The sequence below is a fragment of the Artemia franciscana genome, chromosome 18, assembly GCF_032884065.1.
Source record: "Artemia franciscana chromosome 18, ASM3288406v1, whole genome shotgun sequence".
Lineage (NCBI taxonomy): Eukaryota > Metazoa > Arthropoda > Branchiopoda > Anostraca > Artemiidae > Artemia > Artemia franciscana.
This window is the reverse complement of record NC_088880.1, coordinates 10197100-10219032: the sequence shown is the minus strand read 5'-3', so window position 1 is coordinate 10219032 and position 21933 is coordinate 10197100. Positions and strand designations below refer to the sequence as shown.

The window sequence follows — 21933 nt, the reverse complement described above, 5'->3', positions numbered from 1 at the left end:
TAAGCGTAATGCACATTTCCCCGCCCCTATCCTTTATCAACATGATACATTCTTCTTAGCACTCCGTGTCGGACCAACTATTCTGGTCAACTCATATTTTCCGCATAACAATAGATCTAATCGCTCAATTACAATTTTTGCGAAAGTTTGTGCTTCTCTGAGAAAATTAATTAGACCCGCTATACCGCATCATTCCTAAATCTCCTGTCTCCCGCTATACCACATCATTCCTAAATCTCTACCCTTCATCTATATCCATCACTCTGGAAGTACTGCTGAAATTAACCACGTTGTGTGTTCTTCATCTATTTATTCTTCGATTGTAACTGTCCATGATGATCATGATATTGACCACCTACCACTATCTGTGATTTTTTCGTTTCCCTAAGTTCCAACAGATTTGACATTCAAAAACAAATCAAAATGGTTTTCAAAGTATAATTGGAAAAAAAAAGCAGATATCTCGTTATATATATCAACTCTATCTATATATATCAACACTTATCATTTATTGCAGCTTAAATACATCGGATACGACAGAGTTTCTGAGTTAAATTCATATTATAAAGAAATAATATCTTGTTTAAAAGAAGTTGAATGTAGAGCTGTTCCATTAGAACGTATCCGTATTGGTACTAAAAAATCAGTCTGGTCAGCAAATCCCAATTTAAAGACTGTGAAAAACAAAGCTAAATTCTGGCTCCGAGTTTGGAACGATTGTGGCCGCCCACGATTAGGGTGTGTTGTGGATTTAAAACAAAAAATAAAGCAGATTACAAGAAGTATCTTAGATCAGTAAGGTACCGTGGCATGGATTTCCCTGTGAATAAACTTGAATGGCATTAAGTGAATAATTCTGAAAGGCTTGAAAATGATTATTCTTGCAATGATGCCATACCTCCATCTATCTGGCAGAAGCATTATTCTTCAGTTTTTTTTCTGTTGTTAACTATTCCGTACATGCCGTGTATTCTCGTCACATTACACCTTTCTTTTCTATCCGTATTTCCCAGCAACATGCAATTCCCATTACTTGTTCTGCTGTATGTAGTGGTATTAAGAATTTAAGAACTCATTCTATTCATATAGAAGGGATATCTAAAGTTCATCTTTCGCAAAGTTGCCCTAAATTTGTTTTATATTTACAGTTACCTTTTCAGATGTGTATATGCACATCTAGTGTTCCAGAGAGTTTCCAGTGTGGCACTTATAAGTTCAATATTAAAACGGGGAAAATCTCCTTCTGATTGTTCTTCATACCGGCCCATTTCTGTTTCTGGTAATATAAATAAATTACTTAAATATATAACTCTTCCCCATCAAATTAATAGGACTAATGAAGGAGAGAACCAATTTGGTTTTCGGCCTGGGGCGGATTGTCAGCATCTTCATCGTTTTTTAGCATCTCTTCTTCTGGATAATAATTCTAAGAGTAAAGGAATTTATATTCGTGCTTTAGATCTTTCCAAAGCATTTGACTGTGTAATCTATTCCCAGCTTTTTTTATTCTCTTTATACTTCGGGTGTTAATTTTTCAGTCATTCTCCTTCTGCAGTATCGGTATTCTAACTCTTCCCTTAGTTTGAAATCTTCAACAACTACTACTATTAAAGTTAAAAGAGGCGTAAGACAAGGTGGCGTTTTGTCACCTACACTTTTTAAAATTTGTATTTTTGGCGTGCTTGCAAAAATATCCGCTACGTATTTATCTGATTTTTCAGATGTTTCTTATCTGGCTTATGCTGATGATCTGCTCCTAACTAGTCGGACTAGGACTGGTATCTCAAAAATGATATCTTCTGTTTCCAATACTTTTTCTGGGATTGGCCTTCCGTTGAATAAAGAGAAGTGAGAGTTTTTATCGTTCGCTTCAACTTCTTCATATCCTCTTAATTGCGACACTTTCTCTATTCCGTCTGTTGATTCTTTGCAGTGGTTGGGCATAAGCCTTACTGATAATCTTTCCTGTTTTCGTCAGCACACTGTTTACGACACTTCTAAAAAAAATACAATCTGGATATGGGGAAATTGTTCTCAATCGAGGGAAATATAATATACGGGCGCTGGCAAAACTCTACTCTACATATTGCGAGCAACCCGTCCTTTATACGGCAGGAATTTATCCCATCCCGAGATAAATTGATTTAGAAAGAATTTGGAGTAGTTATTTCAGGTACTGTAAGTTTCTCCTTTTCATTCCTCCTTGGACACGTAACCGGATTCTAATTGGTAAATATGGTGTACCTGATATAACATTAAAGTTGGAAAAGCTACACAAAAAGCTCTCGGGTACCGCTCTTGATGGGCTTTCTCCACAAAATCATCTTGTAAAATTTTTTCTATACTTATCTTTCGTTGGTTGACTTTTTTTTCTTTTTTTTCGATAATTTCATTTCTTATTTGTATTTAATATTGTTTTTTCTTATTTTCTCTATAGTTTTTTTTGTGTGTGTGCGTGTTTATTTAATGTAAAATATTTTTCATAGTCATTATTTTTCGTTTTTTGTATGTTTTGCATTTTTTGTGTGTATCTCATTGTTTTTAATCCACATTTTAATACTTTTGTAGTGTTTTTGTGGGTAAGTAATAAGCTATTATTATTATAAAGTTCTGTTCGTATATTCGAAGAAGGGCAATCAGAAGTAAATATAGGACTCAATAAGAACTGATGTGATTCCTTGGTGTCTAGAGCTGTTTCTGCAATACAGCTGTTGCTGTTCTCACTCGTTCAACCAATAAAAAAAGCTGTTTATTGTGACATCAACAAGCTTGAGCTCAAAATCCTGTTCATTATTTTATCAAAATCCTGTTCATTATTTTGGACAAATTGCGGATAGGACACGAGGAGAAACGGTGTGGTTTCTTGGTGGCTTAAGTGGTTTCTACAATTAATCTCCCATATATTCTTCTTTTTAGGAAAAATTACATTTTATGATATTAAAAAAGCTTGGTTTCGAAATACTGTTGAACAGCCCTTGAAGGTAAACTAGAATATGTTGTGCAATTTTCTACTTACATTAGAGTCTAAAAATAGATGGCAGTGAGCCAGTTTCCCATCTCTTCCTGACCGACCAATTTCCTGGACATAGCTCTCAGGATTTCTTGGCATATTATAGTGGATTACAGCGCGAATGTCAGATTTGTTTATTCCCATACCAAATGCGACAGTTGCAACCACTATCTTCAGCTTGCCTAGAATATAAAGTTAGAATCTTAGCTGGGGCTTTCTCCGATTTCTTTTTTTTGTGCGTTACTAAATAGAGTATAAAAACGCCTATAACCGCGTTATAGTGCCCTCCCTAACCCTGAACAGCTTTTCTTATAGGCATCCAAGCCTCTCTATTGAGTGAGATCTGCTCACTAGCTGTTCTTGTTACTGTTGTGATACAAGACTTTATTAATAACTAATAATAACTAGTCAATATTAATTTAATTGATAGTTGTTTAATTACTATATAATTAATTCATTAAGATTAGAGTGTGATATAGTTGACATATTACTAATTAATATAAATAATAATTAAATATCATGCTACTAAATACATGGCTGGAAAAAAAAAAAACGTTTTTTATTATACATAGCTAGAAAAAAAAAAACAGATTAAGAAAACACAAAATTAATTCAACGATTTATTTTACAGAGCTCTTAAATTCTAAGACAGGTAAAAAATAACTTTTCTGCGTTTATTTAAAAAATATAACAATTGTATCATCTTACGAAAGACTACATAAAGCTTACAATTAACATTTGTTTGAAAATTTGCAAAAATCTAAACAAAAACTAGAACCCTTAAATTATTCTAGATTTGAACACATCTTCCGTTTCTCAGATTTATTAAAGCCACAAGGTTACTTATCATAACTGCTCTGAAGGAAAACTGACACACTCTTGCTACTTGCAAGATGGTTTACTTGCTAGAGTTAAGCGAAAATTTGATAAAGGAACGTTGGGTAGGCTTAATAATTCATTTTCTGCTCCAAAAATATTTCTTTGCACCAATTTGGTAGTTTTTTTCCTGCAGCCGAACGCAATCAAATCCGTTCTTTTTTTTTTAATTTTGTAAATATTTACTTCAGTTTCCTAATTGAGTAGAAATGGCAATGCCCGTTTTTTTAAAAGACGTTTTTAATCTTCGTTTACAATTTACCGTGGTTCGTTCTTTATTATGTTGGAGCTACCACTGCAACCATGATGGCAATGCTGAATATATTTTGTGGGAACGTTCTGGAGAGGCAAGACCTTAAACCTATATTTAGCTGTTTGTTTTTTTAAAAAAAAGGTGATGTTGACCTTATTTGAGTCATCACCTATGTCCAGCATAGACTTATCGACAAATTTTTGTCGATTTTATTTGGTATATAGAAAAAACTTATAACAAGCAAAAAGTCATAAAAAAATATAACATTTTTCAATGGAAGTAAAACACAAAGTTAAAGCTTGAGGCTAAAAAGTTATTGCTTTGTCCTTTAAAAATCCTGTAGGATAGCTCATATAAACCACCAAGCGATATTTACTTTAAGTTATAGAATTTAAAAAAATAATACTTTTCTAAGAAAAAACATAAATAACTTAAACAGAAACCTTGAAATACATGAGAAAAAAGCAAAAACTGATTAAAAAGTAAAGTGTTTCTGATAAATGCAAACAGTGAAGTTGAAGGTTAAAACCGGCAAAAATTATGGCTCCGCAGCTAAAATAAAACTAGCTGAAATACACCAACTCATAATATTTCTCTATGGTTGTAAAATTTTGAAAAGCAGTACTTTACTGAAAGCACAACACTCAAATTAAAAAGGCTATCTTACGAAAGGCAGAGAAGCCCTTAAGCCACCTGCTAAAAATAAACATTAACTTAAATTCCCTAAAAACTCAAGCAAAATAAGGAAGAAATTCTATTTTTCTAGCTGAAATGTCACTAACATAAAAAAAAAGATTGTTACCCCCATAAAAGGACTAATTTAGAACATCTTTTACAAATATACAAGTTTCATCTTACTCCTCATTTCCTACTCTTCATTACTACCATAATCACTAAGCAATACCACAAAGTTAGGCAACATGCTGAATGGTTTGACCCGTGTCACAAAAAAAGCATGACCCCAAAAGATGGTTCAAGACCTTTTTTTTTACAAAGCTTAACTCACTCGCTGTAGCGGTCAGAAGTGCGAAGGCGATTTATGCACAAAATATTAAATATTCTTTTTTTACTGATGGTCAACAGCTTTTTATGTTTTCATTTCGGGGTAGTTTTTATACCTTACTATTTTTATCAATACTTTCATACCATTTTAATTTTAACGAATTTATTAGAACTTCAACCCTCACCAGATTTTAGACTCAATTTACGACCATTTCAACTACCTAAGTACGACACATAATTGTCGAGGTTCCTTCTACAGTGCTGGTATTTCTTTGTCCACAAGTGCATCAAAGCAACCTATTATGCCCCTCCCTTAAAGACAATCCTGGATCCACTTCTGTTTCAAGCAAGTAAAAAATCAAAGCAGGTATTTCGACAGATATTTCCAAGCCTGATTTTAACCACACAGGCTATACATGACGTTTGACAAAAACGAAAAAACAAAAAGAACTTAAAAAACACCCCAAAAAGGCGATTTCTAGCCTATAGAAAGGAATCAGATGAAAAGTCAAATCAGATGTACAAAACTTGAAGCCATAAATACATTCTAAAACCACACTGTCTATACACGAAGTTAGACAAAAAAAAAAAAAAAAAAAAAAAAAAAAAAAAAAAAAAAAAAAAAAAAAAAAAAAAAAAAAAAAAAAAAAAAAAAAAAGAAACCAAAACAAGGGTGATTTCCAGCCGGTAGAAAAGAACCAAATGAAAAGTCAATCAGATAATTCGGCAAATGTTTCAAAACCTGATTCGTTCCTGTAAGAACTTTTAAGCCAGTAAATACGTTTTAAGACCACCTGGGCTTAGATGACACTTGAAAAAAACCGAAAAAAAAAAAAATAATAAAGAAACCAAAAAAGGGCGACTTCCAGCCGGCAGAAAAAAAACAAATGTAAAGTCGAAAGATAATTCGTCAGTTATTTCAAAACGTGATTAGTTCCTATACAAAGTTTTAAGCTGGTAAATACGTTCAAAGGCCACACTGGCTATAGACGCAGTTTGACAAAAAAAAAAATAAATAATTAAGGTACCAAAAAGGGTGGTAAGATACCAAATACTTCAAAACCTGATTAGTTCCTATACAAAATTTTAAGCTAGAAAATAGAATCTAAGACCACACTGTCTATACACGACGTTTGACAAAACTATAAAAAATTAAAAATAAATAATTAAGAAACCAAAAAGGGTGATTTCCTGCCAGTGGAAAAGAACCAAATGAAAAGTCAGAGCAAATAATTCGACAAATACTTCAAAACCTGATTAGTTCCTATACAAAATTTTAAGGTAGTAAATACGTTCTAAGACCACACTGTCTATACACGACGTTTGACAAAACTGTAAAAAAATTAAAAGACAAAGCAAATATATATATATATATATATATATATATATATATATATATATATATATATATATATATATATATATATATATATATATATATATATATATATATATTATATATATGCATTCTTCTTTCCTAAAAAACAAAAAAACAGGTATTTTGCTTTAAGTCAACAAATAGAGTAAAAATTATCTATAAATACTTTTACATCTATTTGTCTTTGCCATTTTTATGTCGACTTACTCTTCTGTTAATAGCTGTTAACAGTGGAAAATTAAAAAGTAAGAAATTTTTTTCGTTTTTGTCAAACGTATGGTGTTAGAACGTATTGGCTAAAAATTTTGTATAGGAACTAATCAGGTTTTAAAATATCTTTCAAATTATCTTCTTTAACTTTTCATTTAGTTCTTTTCAATCGGCTGGAAATCACCCATTTTCGGTTTCTTTGATGATTTTACATTTTTTCGCTTTATCAAACATTTAAGCTAAAAGGAACGAAAAGATAAATTTTATCTGGTTGGTTCTCCTGTGTGAAATTTTAAACAGGTATGAAAAGAGAGAGGAGTAATAGAGTCACTGGTGTGCTTAGAAGTACACTCTATTCGTCTGTGGTTAAATACTATTACCCTTCATAAAACTGTCCTGTATCGTCCGTCTCCTAGAAGAAGACAAGCCAGCATGATATGCTTCGCAACTCCATGATATTCCCCGTGTCTTCTTCTTCTTGGAATTAGATTCAAGATCTAGTAACGAATCCTGGAAGAAGAAAAAATTTTAAAAACCTGTAACATAAGTTAAGCTTATATTACTAATCAACAAGTAAATAATGTTTAAGGATTTTGAGAGAGGACACAGTTTTGCGTCAACGCGGAAGCTTTTGCTCTTTCCTGGTTACCCCAACCTTGTGCAAATATCACAAACAGAAGTTCGGGCTATTGTACACACTTTAACTATAAGCTTGTTTTATAATTTAATTTTATTTATTAATTTATAAATTTATTAAATTATAAATTTATAATTATTTCAAAACGTGTTTCTAAACGTACGTTTAGAAAATTATTTCTAAACGTTTCAAATATTTCAATTATTTCAATATTTATTAAATTAATTAATTTATAAATTATTTTAATTTATTAACACTTTAATTTATAGCTCGTTTTAGGATTTGTGAAATATCTGCTCCCACCCCACGTTGAGCATCAAAGGTTTTTGAACGCCAAACTTTTATCCAAAAGTGTCTATAACTTCATTTCAAGGAGGACACAGGGAAGTTAAAAAAAACACCTTAGTTATAAAAAAGGAATCTTGTTTCTTATGGGGGGGAGAGGCTTAGATAAAACACATGGAAATCAGAAAAAGTAAATGTTAAGATAAAAAAAAAGATAAAAGCCGTACCCAAAGAGATATCGGATTGATTCTTACCATCCTCCACTCCCCCACTATGAAAACCCCAACCAAATCCAATGTTAAGCTATGTAACGACTAAAAAATGTCTTTGACATTTTTGAAGTTAAATAATTTCACAAATATCTGAAATTTTGTCAAGGGGTATAATATGTTATATACCATAGCAGCTGTCTTTATCAAATAGCCTCTTACTTAAATAATGACTAGTTAGGCTGATTAGTGAAGACTGATTAGGTTAGTATAAGTTTAATTAAAGAATTAATAATTAATCAACATACATTTTAAGCTGAGTGAAGTATTTTATGGTAGAGGGGAGACAAAAATAAGAAAACTAGATTTTTGACTTTTATATAATCAAATTACAAATCTTTAGCTTTCAGATTTTTTTTTTTTTTTACATTTCAGCAGGAGCTTAAACCAACAAACCTATTCACGACTATATTACAGCCCCTGACTACAAAGATCATATAATCTGACGATTAGTCCGAAAAAGGAAGCGATGCAAGGAAAGAGAAAAGTCTGAGGGTAGCATTTTTCTATTTTCTGAGGAGGAAGTCTCCTGGACCATTCTCACGGCGAAGATCCCTCTCTACTATCCACCATGTACACACAAATAAGTGCAAATGGGGGTTAACCTTTCAGAGATTTTGCGGGTTCAGGGTGCGAGGCTAGGTTTTGAAAATATTGTAAAGAAGGCTAAGTCGCTAAGGCTAGGAATAAGTGAAGATGAAAACGGGATGCTGGGTAACGAGAAGATCGATCAAGCGGACAGTTTCACATACTTAGGACCCTAGGTACTATTATTATTAAAGACGGTGGGTGCAGCTACGATGTTAAAAGTGTAATAGCCATAATTATGCTGGCCCCAGGCGGCTTGGTGCTGCAGTGGGTTGTTAGCAGTGGTGGTAGTAGCATAAAAAGTTCATACAGAGACTGCAGGCGGTCGCGTCCCTAACCGTAAAAAACCTATTTTATGTTTCAATTAGTATAAAGGTAGGAAAAGATATAAAGGAGCATGAAAAAGCTTTTGAAACCTAAAAGAGGGAGACTTTGAATAGACTGGGAAAATGCATCTATTAACAATAGTTTCATGACCCAAAACAATTGTTCAGGTAATAGGAACATTGACCAGAATTCCTGTTGTTGATTTTTTCCGTTACTCATTTTCAAATGCCCTTCAAAAAACTTTGAATTTTCTTTTAGCTCTATTGAATAGTTGTCCTCATATAGAAAACCTTTTAACCACACCTTTTAGGCAAAAATACCAACATTTTAATTTTCTTTCTTGAGCTTATTTTGTGTTCTCTCGCCCAAAGTCCCCTCCTCTCTCCCCCATTTGTCTCATTTTTAAAATAATAACAACATTTCCTGCATCGTCACAAGCCTCCAGGACCCGTGGTAGGCGTTGTAAGTTATGCCTTGGGGGCATATATTATTCTTATAGAAGGGATTCTCGTATATACTTCAGACTTCAGAGAGGGCTAATTTGCTTAGAAAGTGAAAGTTCTTGTTCATTTTTTAAAAGTGAAAGAGATTGGAGGGCAACTAGCCCTCTTCCCCTCCATGTCTTTTTTCCCAAATACATCAGGTAAAAATTTTGAGATAGCTACTTTGTTAAAAATAGTTAAAAGGTTAGATAACAAAAACTCTGATGCCGACAAAACCCCCAGGCCCCGAGAGCAGTCGCTGTAAGTTATGCCCTGGGAGCCTATATAGTTCTTATGGAAGAGATGCTTGTATAAACTTCAGAGATGACTCATTTGATTAGAATTTAAGAAATCTAGTTCATTTTCAAAGCCAGAACAGATCGGATGGCAGCTAGCCCCTCTCCCACACCCTTTTTTCCCCAAATGCATCAGATAAAAATTTTGAGGTAGTCATTTTGTTAAAAATATCTCAAAAGTCAGATAACAAAAATTCCATGGTCGACACAACCCCCCAGGGGTCGATGGCAGGCGTTGTAAGTTATATCCTGGGGGCATATAAGGTTCTTATGGAAGGAATGCTCGGCTAAACCTCAGAGAGGGCTCTTTTGATTGGAAATTAAAAGTTATAGTTTACATTTTCAGAGTTAGAAGAGTTCGGGGGGCAACTAGCCCCCCCCCCACGCCCTTTCCCCCCAAATGCATCAGATAAAATTATCGAGATAGCCATTTGTTAAAAATAGTGCAAAGGTTAGGTAACAAAATTTGCAACTCCCAGGGCCCGAGGGGCAGGCACTGTAAGGTATGCCCTGGGGGCATATAAGGTTCTTATGGAAGGAATGCTCGTGTAAATTTCAGAGAGGACTCATTTGATTGGAAATTAAAAGTTCTAGTCTATTTTTTCAAGAGTAAAAAGTGATCGGAGGGCAGCTAGTCCCTCCCCCAACCTTTTTTACCCAAATACATTGGAACATTTTTTAGATAGACATTTTGTTTAAAAATAGTTCAAGTCAGATAACAAAAACTCCAATGTCGACACAGCCCACAGGACCCGAGGGCAGGCGTTGTAAGTTATGCTCTTGGGGCATATTTGGTTCTTATGGAATGAATGCTCGTATACATTTCAGGAAGGGCCCATTTAAACGGAAATCGAAATTTTTAGTTCACTTTTTAAGAAACAAAAGCGATCAAAGGGCAGCTAGCCCCCCCCCACGTTCTTTACCCCCAAATGCATAAGAAATGTTTTTTTAGATAGCAGTTTTGGTAAAAATAGTTCAAGAGTCAGAAAACAAAATTTCCTGTATCGACAAAATCCCCCAAGGCCCGGAGGCAGGCGTAATAAAGTATTTCCTGGGGCTATATATGGTTCTTATGGAAGGGATGCTTGTATAAACTTCAAAGAGGGATCATTTGTTTGGAAAGTGAAAATTTCAGTTCACTTTTTAAGAGCCAAAAGAGAACAGAGGGCAACTATCCCCCCCCTCCATGTCTTTTTTCCCCAAATGCATCAGATAAAAATTTGAGACAGCCATTTTGTTAGAAATAGTTAAAAAGGTTAGATAACAAAAACCCTGGTGTCGACACAACCCCCCACAGCCCAGAGGTAGGTTTTGCAAGTTATACCCTGCAGCACATATGGTTCTTATGGAATGGATGCTAGAATATAATTCAGAGAGGGCAAATTTGTTTGAAAAGTGAAAGTTCTTGTTCACACTTTGAGAGTCAAATGAAATCGGAGTGCAGCTGGCTCCCCCCCCCCCTTCCACGCCCTTTTCCCCCAAATACATCAGATACAATTTTGAGATAGCTCTTTTTTTTAAATAGTTAAAAGGCCAGATAACAAAAACTCGACACAACCCCCCAGGGCCAAGGGACAGTCGTTGTAAGTTATGCCCAGAACACATATACGGTTGTAATGGAAGGGATGCTCGTATAAACTTCAGAGAGGGCTCATTTGTTTGGAAATTGAAAGTTCTAGTTCATTTTTAAGAGTCAAAAGAGATCCAAGGACAACTAGGCCCTTTTTCCCAAACCCATCTGATAAAACTTTTGAGATAGCCATTTTTTTAAAATAGTTCGAACATCAGATAACAAAAACTCCGGTGTCAACATGACCCCAAGGGCCGTAGGAAAGGCATTTTAACTTATGCCCTGGGGGCATATATGGTTCTTATAGAAGGGATGCCCGTATAAGCTTCAGAGAAAGGCTAATTTGATTGGAATTGGAAGCTCTAGTTCACTTTTTAAGAGTCAAAAGCGATCGGAGGGCAGTTAGCTTCCTCCGGTCACGCCTTTTTCTTCCAAATGCACTGGATAATCGTTTTGGGATAGCTATTTTGCCAAAAATAGTTCATAGGCCAGATAAAAAACAATCCGGTGTCGACACGACCCCCTAGGGCCTGAGGGAAGGTATTGTAAGTTGTGCCCTGGGGGCAAATATGGTTATTATAGAAGGGATGGGTGTATAAACTTCGAGGAGGGCTCATTTGACCAGAAATTAGAAATTTCATTTCATTTTTTCAGAGTCAAAAGAGATCGGAGAGCAATTAGACCTTCCCCCCTCCACGCCTTTTTTCCCAAAACCATCTGATAAAATTTGTAATGATCATTTTGTTAAAAATACTTCAAACATTAGATATTAAAACTCCGCGGACTAATGTGGGAAACCTTTTCTCAAGGTTTGTCTCATTGAAAGCGATGCCTCCTGTAACAAAAGGGGCTAAAAAGGGCAATGTTTTTTGAATGGCCTGAAACTTGTCTGAAACTTTGGACTAAGAGGACCCCAATGCAGAAAAAAAAAAGTTGCTTGCCTAGTAATGCAGCCCTAAATCGGCAAGAAAAGTGCCGAAAGTCTTTTCCCACCCTCTTCAAATGGAAGGGGGCTCTAATGTATTGGCAGTCCCTCCGTACCTTTTGAAAGGTACCGGTATAAAATAACTCAAAACTTATAAACTCAGGAGGGGACGCATTCGACAGCAAATTGAAAGATTTTGTGCCCTTATTAAAGACAAAAACTACTGGAGGGCAGTCAGCCTCCATCTCGATTCAATTTCTGCTATCCTTCACTCCTTTAACCCCTCTGATATCGAAATCAAATTTGGGATATCTGATTGTTCAAAACCTTTGAAATGTCTGATAAGTTTGTCTTCGGAGTTGACATCAGCCCACAGCCCCAATGTTAAATTTTTATCTTACCTTGCTATTACAGATGAGCCCCCAGAAACGCATAAAAAAATTCAAATGAAACAAAAATGTAAAAATAAACACTATAAGGTATTTCACATCACATGTTCTGGCTATGTTTGGTAGAATAACTTGGTAGTGATATAAGTATAACTCAAAATAAAATATATAGAATAATATAAGAACTGAACACGGACAAATGAATCGAAATTGCATATTATGAGTTGGGGCTCACCCAAATCATGGGCCAGGGGGCTCACCATTAGAAAATCTATGAAATCAATCCTAAAATATCAATATCTTCCAGAACTAAAGTGGTCCATAATTCTACAGTCCAAAGAGTCCTAAACCGGGAACGGGGGAGATAATTGAAGTCCGGCCCCTGAATGGGTGTCCAACCTTACCACCGCCCCACAGTCTACACTAAAATTTCTTCTTTATGCCAACTACGCTGGGGGACCCCCCCCCATAGACCTTAATGAGAACTAGCTAAAGAATTGGCTATCGAATTACTCCCCGAAAGTCTCTTAAACTGAAAATGCTAAAATACTCAAAATTTCTGCCATACACAAAATGAGGTTAAAATACATAGTTTACGATAGATGCTAAATTGTTGTGGCACAAAAAATTCGATAAAGGTCAAATCAAAATGATCCTGTTGCCTCTGAGTCAACAACTGAAATAGTCTAACCATTCTTTTTCGAAGCTAGTCTTTCGTTCCATTCAACTTTGTGTGAATAAACCAAGTAGGATTTATCAGACACATGTATTCAAGTTGCCTATAGCAAAGGTCATAAGGCTTCATTGTTTTATTGCTATTATTAATTAAAAACCCTAGCATAAAAAGAAGTTTTCTGAGAAAAGTAAAGATTCATATCGAACTCAGGCCCAACAGAAATTAATTCCTATTATAGTTAAAACTCAAATAGACCAGAAATTACTGTAAAAGAATAAACAAAACCCCAAACGAACAGACATTAAAATTAACTTTCTTACAGCGCCAACGAAGCAGTTGGTTTTAGACTCTCGGGCGGGCGTCCCTTGCTAAAAGATAACAAACAAGTATTGGTCCAATAAGAGAGGCATACTCACTCTTGACCCTTATCCATGCCATTTAACCAAACACTTAAAAAATAGGTTCTATCACTATCTTAGCTCTATGACTATCTACCTTGGTTCTACTGCCCTAAGAATAACGCATGGACGGATAATAGATAGACAAATCTATTAACAAATGAACTAACATCATTTTTGTACAGTCCTAATAAGGGGGGATTAATTCTAGAACCGCCTCTCACTCAATTGAACTATCTATCTTGGCTTTTTCTACAATTAGCCGTGACATGATGCACACAACTATTCCGCTTTAATTCAATTCAATTTGCGTCTTTTGTTTGAAAAACCCGGTCCCGTCCATCCATTTTGGCTAGAAACACCTCTATTTCTGCTATGATGTAGACACAAGGAAAGCTAAGGTTTTTTTGCGTCAACCAGCCGGTTTAATCTATTAACAATTGAACTAACATCGTTTTTATACGATCCTAATTGGTAGATTAATGCCAGATTTGTCTCTCACTCTATCAGACTATCCGTCTTGGCTTTCTCTACAATTAGCCATGGCTTGATACCCACAACTTTTCGATTTTAATTCAATGTTCAAAAATATTTAAAGTAAATATTTGTAATATAATTCGTTTTCAGTATAAATCGGGCTCCAGATTTATTAAATAAACTTAAAGTGCTACACCAGAAACTATCCGACTCGATGCATTTTACTATTAACCCTTTTCATGATCTTCTAAAATGTTTTCTACAGTAATTTAATGTGTTATCAGAAGTTGTTTTTTTGTTGTCTTTTGTTTTGTTTTTTCTGTGTGTTTGTTTTTATACTCCGTAAGTGGGTCACAAATAAATTATTATTATTATTATTAATATAGCGCCAATGACACTGTAGGTTTTAGACTTTTACAGTGAGAGAAGGAGGCGATAACCGAACTCTTTTTTATAGTGATTTTTGTTCGTTTCAAGCTTGATTTGTATATTCAATTTAGGTTTCACTTCCTTTAAGATTTATTTATTCATTAATATTAGTATCTATTGTAAGATTTTTTGCATTGGTTGTTTGTTTAATTTCTTTTCGTTTTGGGTTTCATTTATACTTCAATAGCAAAATATTTTGTTTCGTTTTAAGCTAAATTTGCATATTCAATTTAAACATTACTCGCTTTAAGATTTATTTAATTTATTTATATTATTACTTGTTGTATGTTTTTTGCTATAATTGTTTATTTCATTTCTGTTCGTTTTGGGTTTCATTTGTGCTTTAATAGTAATTTCTGGTCATTTTGAGTTTGAATTTTAGCAGGTATTTGTATCTACTGATCTTAAGTAAAAAATGACCTTTTCTTTTCTTTGAAAAATTTCTTTTTCGGAAAGTTTTTTAAAAATTAATTGCTCAAAAATGGGAGAATGGAATTCTTTTATATAGATTTTACAGCTACCAGGAATTTTTGGCAATAGAGATTCCAACAGTGTAGTTTTCATTCCAATTCAACACCTTTTTTGAAAAGTTTCAGGCTATTTTCGAAATTTCTATTATTTTTTTTTTTTTGCAATAGACTTTTAACACTAAGATTAATAAACATAATGTTACCATTAGACAATCAGTTTCAAATGGCCATTCTTCGTCGTTTGACATTTTTGTTTCTTTCTAAACGTGTCCATAAAGTTCGGTTACTATTGGTTACAGTTCATTCTTTGCTAGGTTACAGCAGATGCTGCAATCATGATAAGCAATTTTTTCCAATAAATTTGACATTCCAAGCATCTGTGAAGTTTCCAAGTTCAGAAAAAAACCCTTTCTCGTCTTATGGAACAGGCTGCATCCACAATTTTTTTATTTTTTGTTTTCATTGAATCCTCGAGAAAAAGATATGGAGAAAACCTATTCCCACCCTCTAGTTTTCAGCAAACTATTCTATTTTAATATTACTTTACTTGCTTTATATTATTAATCTGATTTATCACCCATTATTTTATTTCTTTATACAGTAACTTTGTAATTTCTATTGTAATCTTGCTTTATTTTTATGTACTTTATAATAATAATTATTTTAACAAATTTGCATATTGAAAGATAAACAAACGTTTGAAAGGGTTGAAGTCGCGATTAATTATTATAATTCTTCGTAAATATTAATAAAGGATTTTATTCCAGACCTATTATCTCCACTTACCTTAAATCCACTTACCTATTACCTCCACTTACCTTAAATTGCGATCGTAAAAAACAAGCAAGATTTTCACATGTTTGCTGCCTCGTACAATATATGATAATTGAATCACATCCCTAAAAAAAGAAAAAAAAAACACTAAGCATAACGTACTCTGACTGTCCATTACCACCCTCCTCACAATAACAAATCTTCACGCACTTACATCTATAACACAACTAATCCAATTGTCCCATACGCTCTTTTCAAGTTTGGCAAAATGGACTCACGAAGGAAATATAAAAAAGATAGTCAAAAGCTCATAATTTTTGCGGTTTACCGGTCTCCAAGGGTTAGGAATTGTTGCACCAATGAGTATACATATTTTTTTTTTTTTTTTTTTTTTTTTTACGGCCAGGCTAAGAAAAAATCAATACATTGATTATTTAACATTAATTCTGTTACTTAATTGTTATATATAAAATAAATTAATAAATATATTCGTTTTTCTTTTTTTTACAGATGAGTCTTACATCATGTATTGAATAAAATACCCTGTATAAAACGTACTGAACGCATAACCCAGGCAGAATTTTTGCCTGTTTTGCAAAAAAAAAAAAAATAAACTCATTACTGACATTCAACAACTCTGTATAATTTTTAGGAATGATTGGAATTATTGATTAACGTTAACTTATTGTAAATTGGAATAAATACACAAAAGTGAGGATGATCTATCAAAATGAATGAAAAAAAGTGATTGAATGAAATTCTTAAACGGTATCTAAAGGAAAGTACCAGTAACGGTAGAAATAAAATGGGGTTGTAGGAATTGATTAAGTGAAAACTTACACAACGATATATATCTTAATAAATTTAGAAAAATAAAGGATCCAATTTTTAGTCAAGTAATTTAAGAAATTTAAGCAAGTTTGCGCTGTCATGCAATGCTCTACAACGAATGCCCTAACAACCAATAAATATTATAACAAATAATGATATTTTTGATTTGGGCGAAATAGCAATAAAAAAGAACGGAATTAATAGCTAAATTTCGGCAACTGTGTCTGACTTTTTAGGAATACCGAAGTTAGCCGGACATCACTGAAGGACACTACTAATTTTGCATCTGCCAAGGTTTTCTTTATTTTTAAGATTTTTTTTTTCAATACACTGAGTAAATAGTGCTGGATAATATGTACATATCGCGTAATATGTAAAATCAGGGTTTTGCTATTATAAACTGTTATTGCTGTCACAACTACAAAAACTTCAAAAATACTATGACACATTCTAATGGAAAAAACTGAATTGACCACCAAATATGAAACCGGTTATCGGTTTCATTATTTGAATTTCATTATACTTATTATATTTCATTATATTCATTCATTATATTCATATTCATTATATTCATTATTTACTACATATAATATTCATTATTACATATAATTATTTATATTTACATATATATTACATATATTATTTAATGAATTTACATTATTACATTCATTATTACATATAATATTCATTATATTCATTATATTCACACATATTCATTATTTCATTATACTTCCGAATTTCGGTTTTCATTAGATATGCGGATAGGTTGTCTTATATGTAGACTGGGTGAAAATATTGATAGAGTCTATTAATATTGGCTATAAATAGAGACACAGGAGATATTTCCTTAAGCTTAGTTTATAACAACTTAATATTAAAGGACTCAATCTATGTTTTCACACAGTTTAATTTAAGGTAACCTGTCCGCATATATAATGAAAACCGAAATCGCAAATAGGCGAAATCTATTGCAAGGCAAAGAATATTTGTTACATCGAATTGGTGAATTCTTTTTCACTGATTTCTGGCTGGTTCTTTCGATTCAGTATCTTTCCTCCTTTTGTCAGATTAACTTCGAAAGGTTAGATTTTTTTACCACTGAAGACAACTTGGCGGAGGTCCTTGTCGACATATTTGCCTGTTTTTCGTCTTCAAATTTTACTACTGGCTAACAAAATCCTCGTTTTTTCACCTGTTTGATTTTATTTTTAATTTATTTTATCCTTTCCTTTCTTGATTTCATACATCATGTGTAGCCAGTGTGGTCTTACAATGTATTTACGAATTGACCACCAAACTTCAGCAGCTTTGTCTGAAACTTTAGGAATGACTGGAATTATTAGACACATTTATTTGTGAGAATTCATAAAAATATTTTAATGTGGGGGAAATGGCGATAGAAAGAATTTAATAAATAGTAACTCAGGAATAAATTTAGAAGAACAACACTGAGGGCTAATTTCTTTATATTGTTTTTCCCATACATACTAAATATTTTTTATAGTTATTATTTTTGTTGAGTAAACGGTGTTGTATCAGACGTGTTATATTACGCTTCCCTTTTTGCACAAGCATCTGCTCCAAGTCCAAGCTAAGGGTGGGTATCCTTTCTGGCTAAAACATATATACACATGTGAACACAAAGTATTATTGCTCGTTTAATAAGATAGTTTTAGCATAATCAATAAAAAAAAAAAAAACACGTGAAAATTCAGCTTCTTAAAAGTAATCCTTCTTCTCATAAGCTACCTCTACTTGGCATTAACTATACCACCCTGCTTCCCCTCCATGGCCTAGTCCAGGCTACAGCCATGGATCTTAGAGTCGAAAGTAAAAACATCTCCTCTGGAAAAAAAAAAATCAAGAGTTGGATGCACCAAATATGGTATATACGCCATAAAATTATATCTCATAGAGTTACACAGCCTATATGTGGTATATAGACCATAAAACTATATCTCATAAAGTTGCACAGCCTATATGTGGAATATACGCCATAAAATTATATTTCATAGAGTTACACAGCCTAGGTATATACATACAGCAGAGTATAAATATTAAACAGTAGACAAAAACTCATTTACTCTCCATTGAATATTTTCATGACTCAGCCTTCGCGAACGCGCAATAACAAATTTGTAACGCAGATTGCTCTGAAGCTATTTAAGCTATTCCTCTGACGTATTGGTAAGTTCCCTTTCCGCGCGCTATGATGTTTCCCATTTCTTAACCAAATTTTCGCTGCTATTTAATATTTATACTGTGACATATAGTCATGCACGTCCCTAATTTCTATATTGAACAGTTCTGGGACACATCACGTGTAGCGTGTTTCTCCTTGACTCCTCCTTAGCACGTACGCAATGGCGAATTTATACACCTTTGCTGTGCTTTGACACACATTTAGAAAATTAATTAATACTCAGCTGACAACGCCCATGTACGGCACTGTGGTCAGGGTTACTATCATTGGTGATTTATCACCAAATTTGGTGATTTTCTTTCGTTTGGCAATTTGGTGATTTTACATAAAAAAAACCGGTTATTTTATCATAAATCGGTGATTTGACTATGCTTGCGCGACAACTTCTGAAAGCAATAAGGCAAATTCTGATGACAATACTATTAAAATAGAATCGATAGTCAGTGGATGGCAAATTATTGCTTATCAAAATAACTAATCAGAGGAGACAATCACAAACCATGCCATCTATACTGATTAATAATAAGAAAAATTTTAATAAATCCAAGGTGGGGTGGTTGTTTGATTTTAGTTTGCTGCTGGCGCAGAAAATATATTTAAGAATTAACGACGCTTCTTGACTACTAGGGTCCTTTCGTCGGCCCTGCAGTGCATTCCTGCAGCGTGATTCGATCTCTGGGTCCTGTATTACCAAGCTAACCACATATATTATATTATTATATTATATTATATTATATTATTCTTATTATATTATATTGTATTATATATTATATTATATTATATTATCTTAATATTATAATATCTTAATATATATATATTATATTATATTATCTTAATATTATATTATATTATATTATTCTTATGCAATATATTATATTATTCTTTACTATATTCAAATCGTAACGCCTATGTAGGAATGGTTATGCACAAATACCTCTAGATATCAACTACAATAACAGGCAGAGATGGGCGATACTCTAGATGAAGTAGAATTCAAGCTGAGGAGCTTTTTATTATCCTGGAAGAACGAAGTTGCACTAGGAGAACGAAGCTTTCAAGAATGAATACAGACCCTAAATTATGAATCGGAAAGACGTCTTCTAGTTCCAATTTTAACTCTTTTCTAAAGCTTAGAAAATTGAATAGAAGACAGGTCGATACCTGTCTTAACTTTTGAAAAATTCCGTTTTCTTTAATATTGGTTTATAGTCTTCTTTCCTTTAACCCTAGGTTTTAAGATAAGAAAAGATATTTAATTTCAAAAAATGACTATCACAAGCTCCGAAGCACCAGATTTGCATTTCATAGTCACAAAACCATAAAAATAAAAAATAAACCGTAAAAATAGCACAACAGCTAAAAAAACTGGCTAAACAATGTCGAAAATAAAATCAGAAAGGCAAAGCCATTCATTAGTAAAAAATAAAAAAATAAAAATAAAAATTAAGCGGCAAAATGTCAGAAAGTTAAAAAGGATTGCCTTTCCTAAAACAAGTTTGACCAAAGGAATGACCTTTTTTTGGTCTCGGCTGAACTTTTATAAAATAATGAAGCTAGAACTCCTTTATCGTTGCTTTTATTTTTGGTTTAATCCTTGATTTCCCCCTTTTTCGACTAATGCGTCGATTTTGTTTCTCAGTGACACAACTCAGGATAGCCTATCTCACTTACATCCGACCAATTTTAGAGTATACATGTCCCGTATGGGGCCCACAAGTCAGTAGCACTATTTACCTAAGTGACCAGCTTGAGTCAATACAAAAAAGAGCAGTCAAAGTAATATTGTGCGATGCTTTTACTGAATATAAGTTAGCATTATCCACTTTACAAATTCCCTCTCTTCAAGAGCGTCGTCTCAGTTTGATCCTTGAATTTGGCCAATACCTTCTCAGAAGTGATAAACACAGATCAATACTACCATCAGTTTTAGTGAAACATCGAAGTACTAGGTCGAAGAACATTGACAGATTAGCAGCATCTCCTTCACGCACAAATCGTTTTTCCAACTCATTCATCCCTTTCTTTGTATCAAAGTATAACAATTGTTGATTTAATCCTATTTGTCTTCTGATTTTTTTGTCGTTTGATTTAATTTTTTTTTTGTAAGCACAAGCGCCATTTAGTTTTATGGCTATGAGAGATTGTGCAAATTAAACCGATTTGTTGTTGTTGTTGTTATTTTAGCTGTAAGTTGAACTTTTTTAGGAGCCAGTTATGTATTTCTATTATTTAAAATGCGTCACCTTTCCTAAAACAAGTTTGACCTAAAGGAGTGACCTTTTTTGGTCTCTGCTGAACTTTTTATAGAGTAATCAAGTTAATAATGTTACCATTAGACAATCAGTTTCAAATGGCCATTCTTCGTCGCTTGACATTTTTGTTTCTTTCTAAACGTGTTCATAAATTTCGGTTACTATTATTGTTCGATTACTCCTTTATTGTTGCGTTTATTATTGGTTTAATCCTTGATTTCTCCGTTATTTGCTGTAAATTGAACTTTATCTTTATTCCACTTTCGTGTTTCGCTGAACACGACTATTAGTTTTCTGTCTGCAATTAAATGATTTTCAAAGGTTTTCTTCAGCTTTCTGATTTTCTAACGAGATTCTCAGGCTTTCCCTCGAAGAGGAAACAAAGCCTATAAGATTAATCCCACCAAAGATATCAGAATCGTAGCATAATCTAGGAAAATATAGAACAGCCTATAACATCACATCTAGAAATAAAAAAAAACAGTAAAGATGGTCTTTCGATGAAACTAAAAGCAAATTTTTGGTGCACCAATAGTCCAAGGACTGTCTGAATATTTTTAGTTACGACCCTGCGGTACGTGGAAAAAAAACGCTGTTAGGTATATAGCCGAAACATCCAATTTATTTTTGTGTACAATTCAGTGATTTGCAGAAGGTTTCTGATTGAGTTTTCTTCAGCTTTCTGATTTCGTATTGAATTTCTCAGGCTTTCCCTCAAAGAGGAAACAAAGCATAAATAATAATCCCCCCAAAATAGCAGATTCGTAGCATAATCTAGAATAACATCACATCTAGAAATAAAAAAAAAACAGTAAAGATGGTCTATCGGTCAAACTAAAAGCAAATTTTTGATGCACCACTAGTCCAAGGACTGTCTGAATATTTGTAGTTACGACCCTGCGGTACGTGGAAAAAAAACGCCGTTA

At 33.4% G+C, this 21933-nt stretch overlaps 1 protein-coding gene across 1 annotated transcript in view; it reads right to left on the bottom strand.

Moving 5' to 3' along the window:
* Positions 1–21933, bottom strand: part of LOC136038589 (ATP-dependent DNA helicase Q4-like) — a 102885-nt gene that overhangs the window by 29320 nt on the left and 51632 nt on the right. The window contains exons 8-10 of the mRNA XM_065721784.1: positions 15766–15846; positions 7110–7239; positions 3017–3192 (exon numbers count right to left, since the gene is read on the bottom strand). Of these exons, the coding sequence (XP_065577856.1) occupies positions 3017–3192; positions 7110–7239; positions 15766–15846 (387 nt within the window). The remainder of the gene's footprint in view (positions 1–3016; positions 3193–7109; positions 7240–15765; positions 15847–21933) is intronic.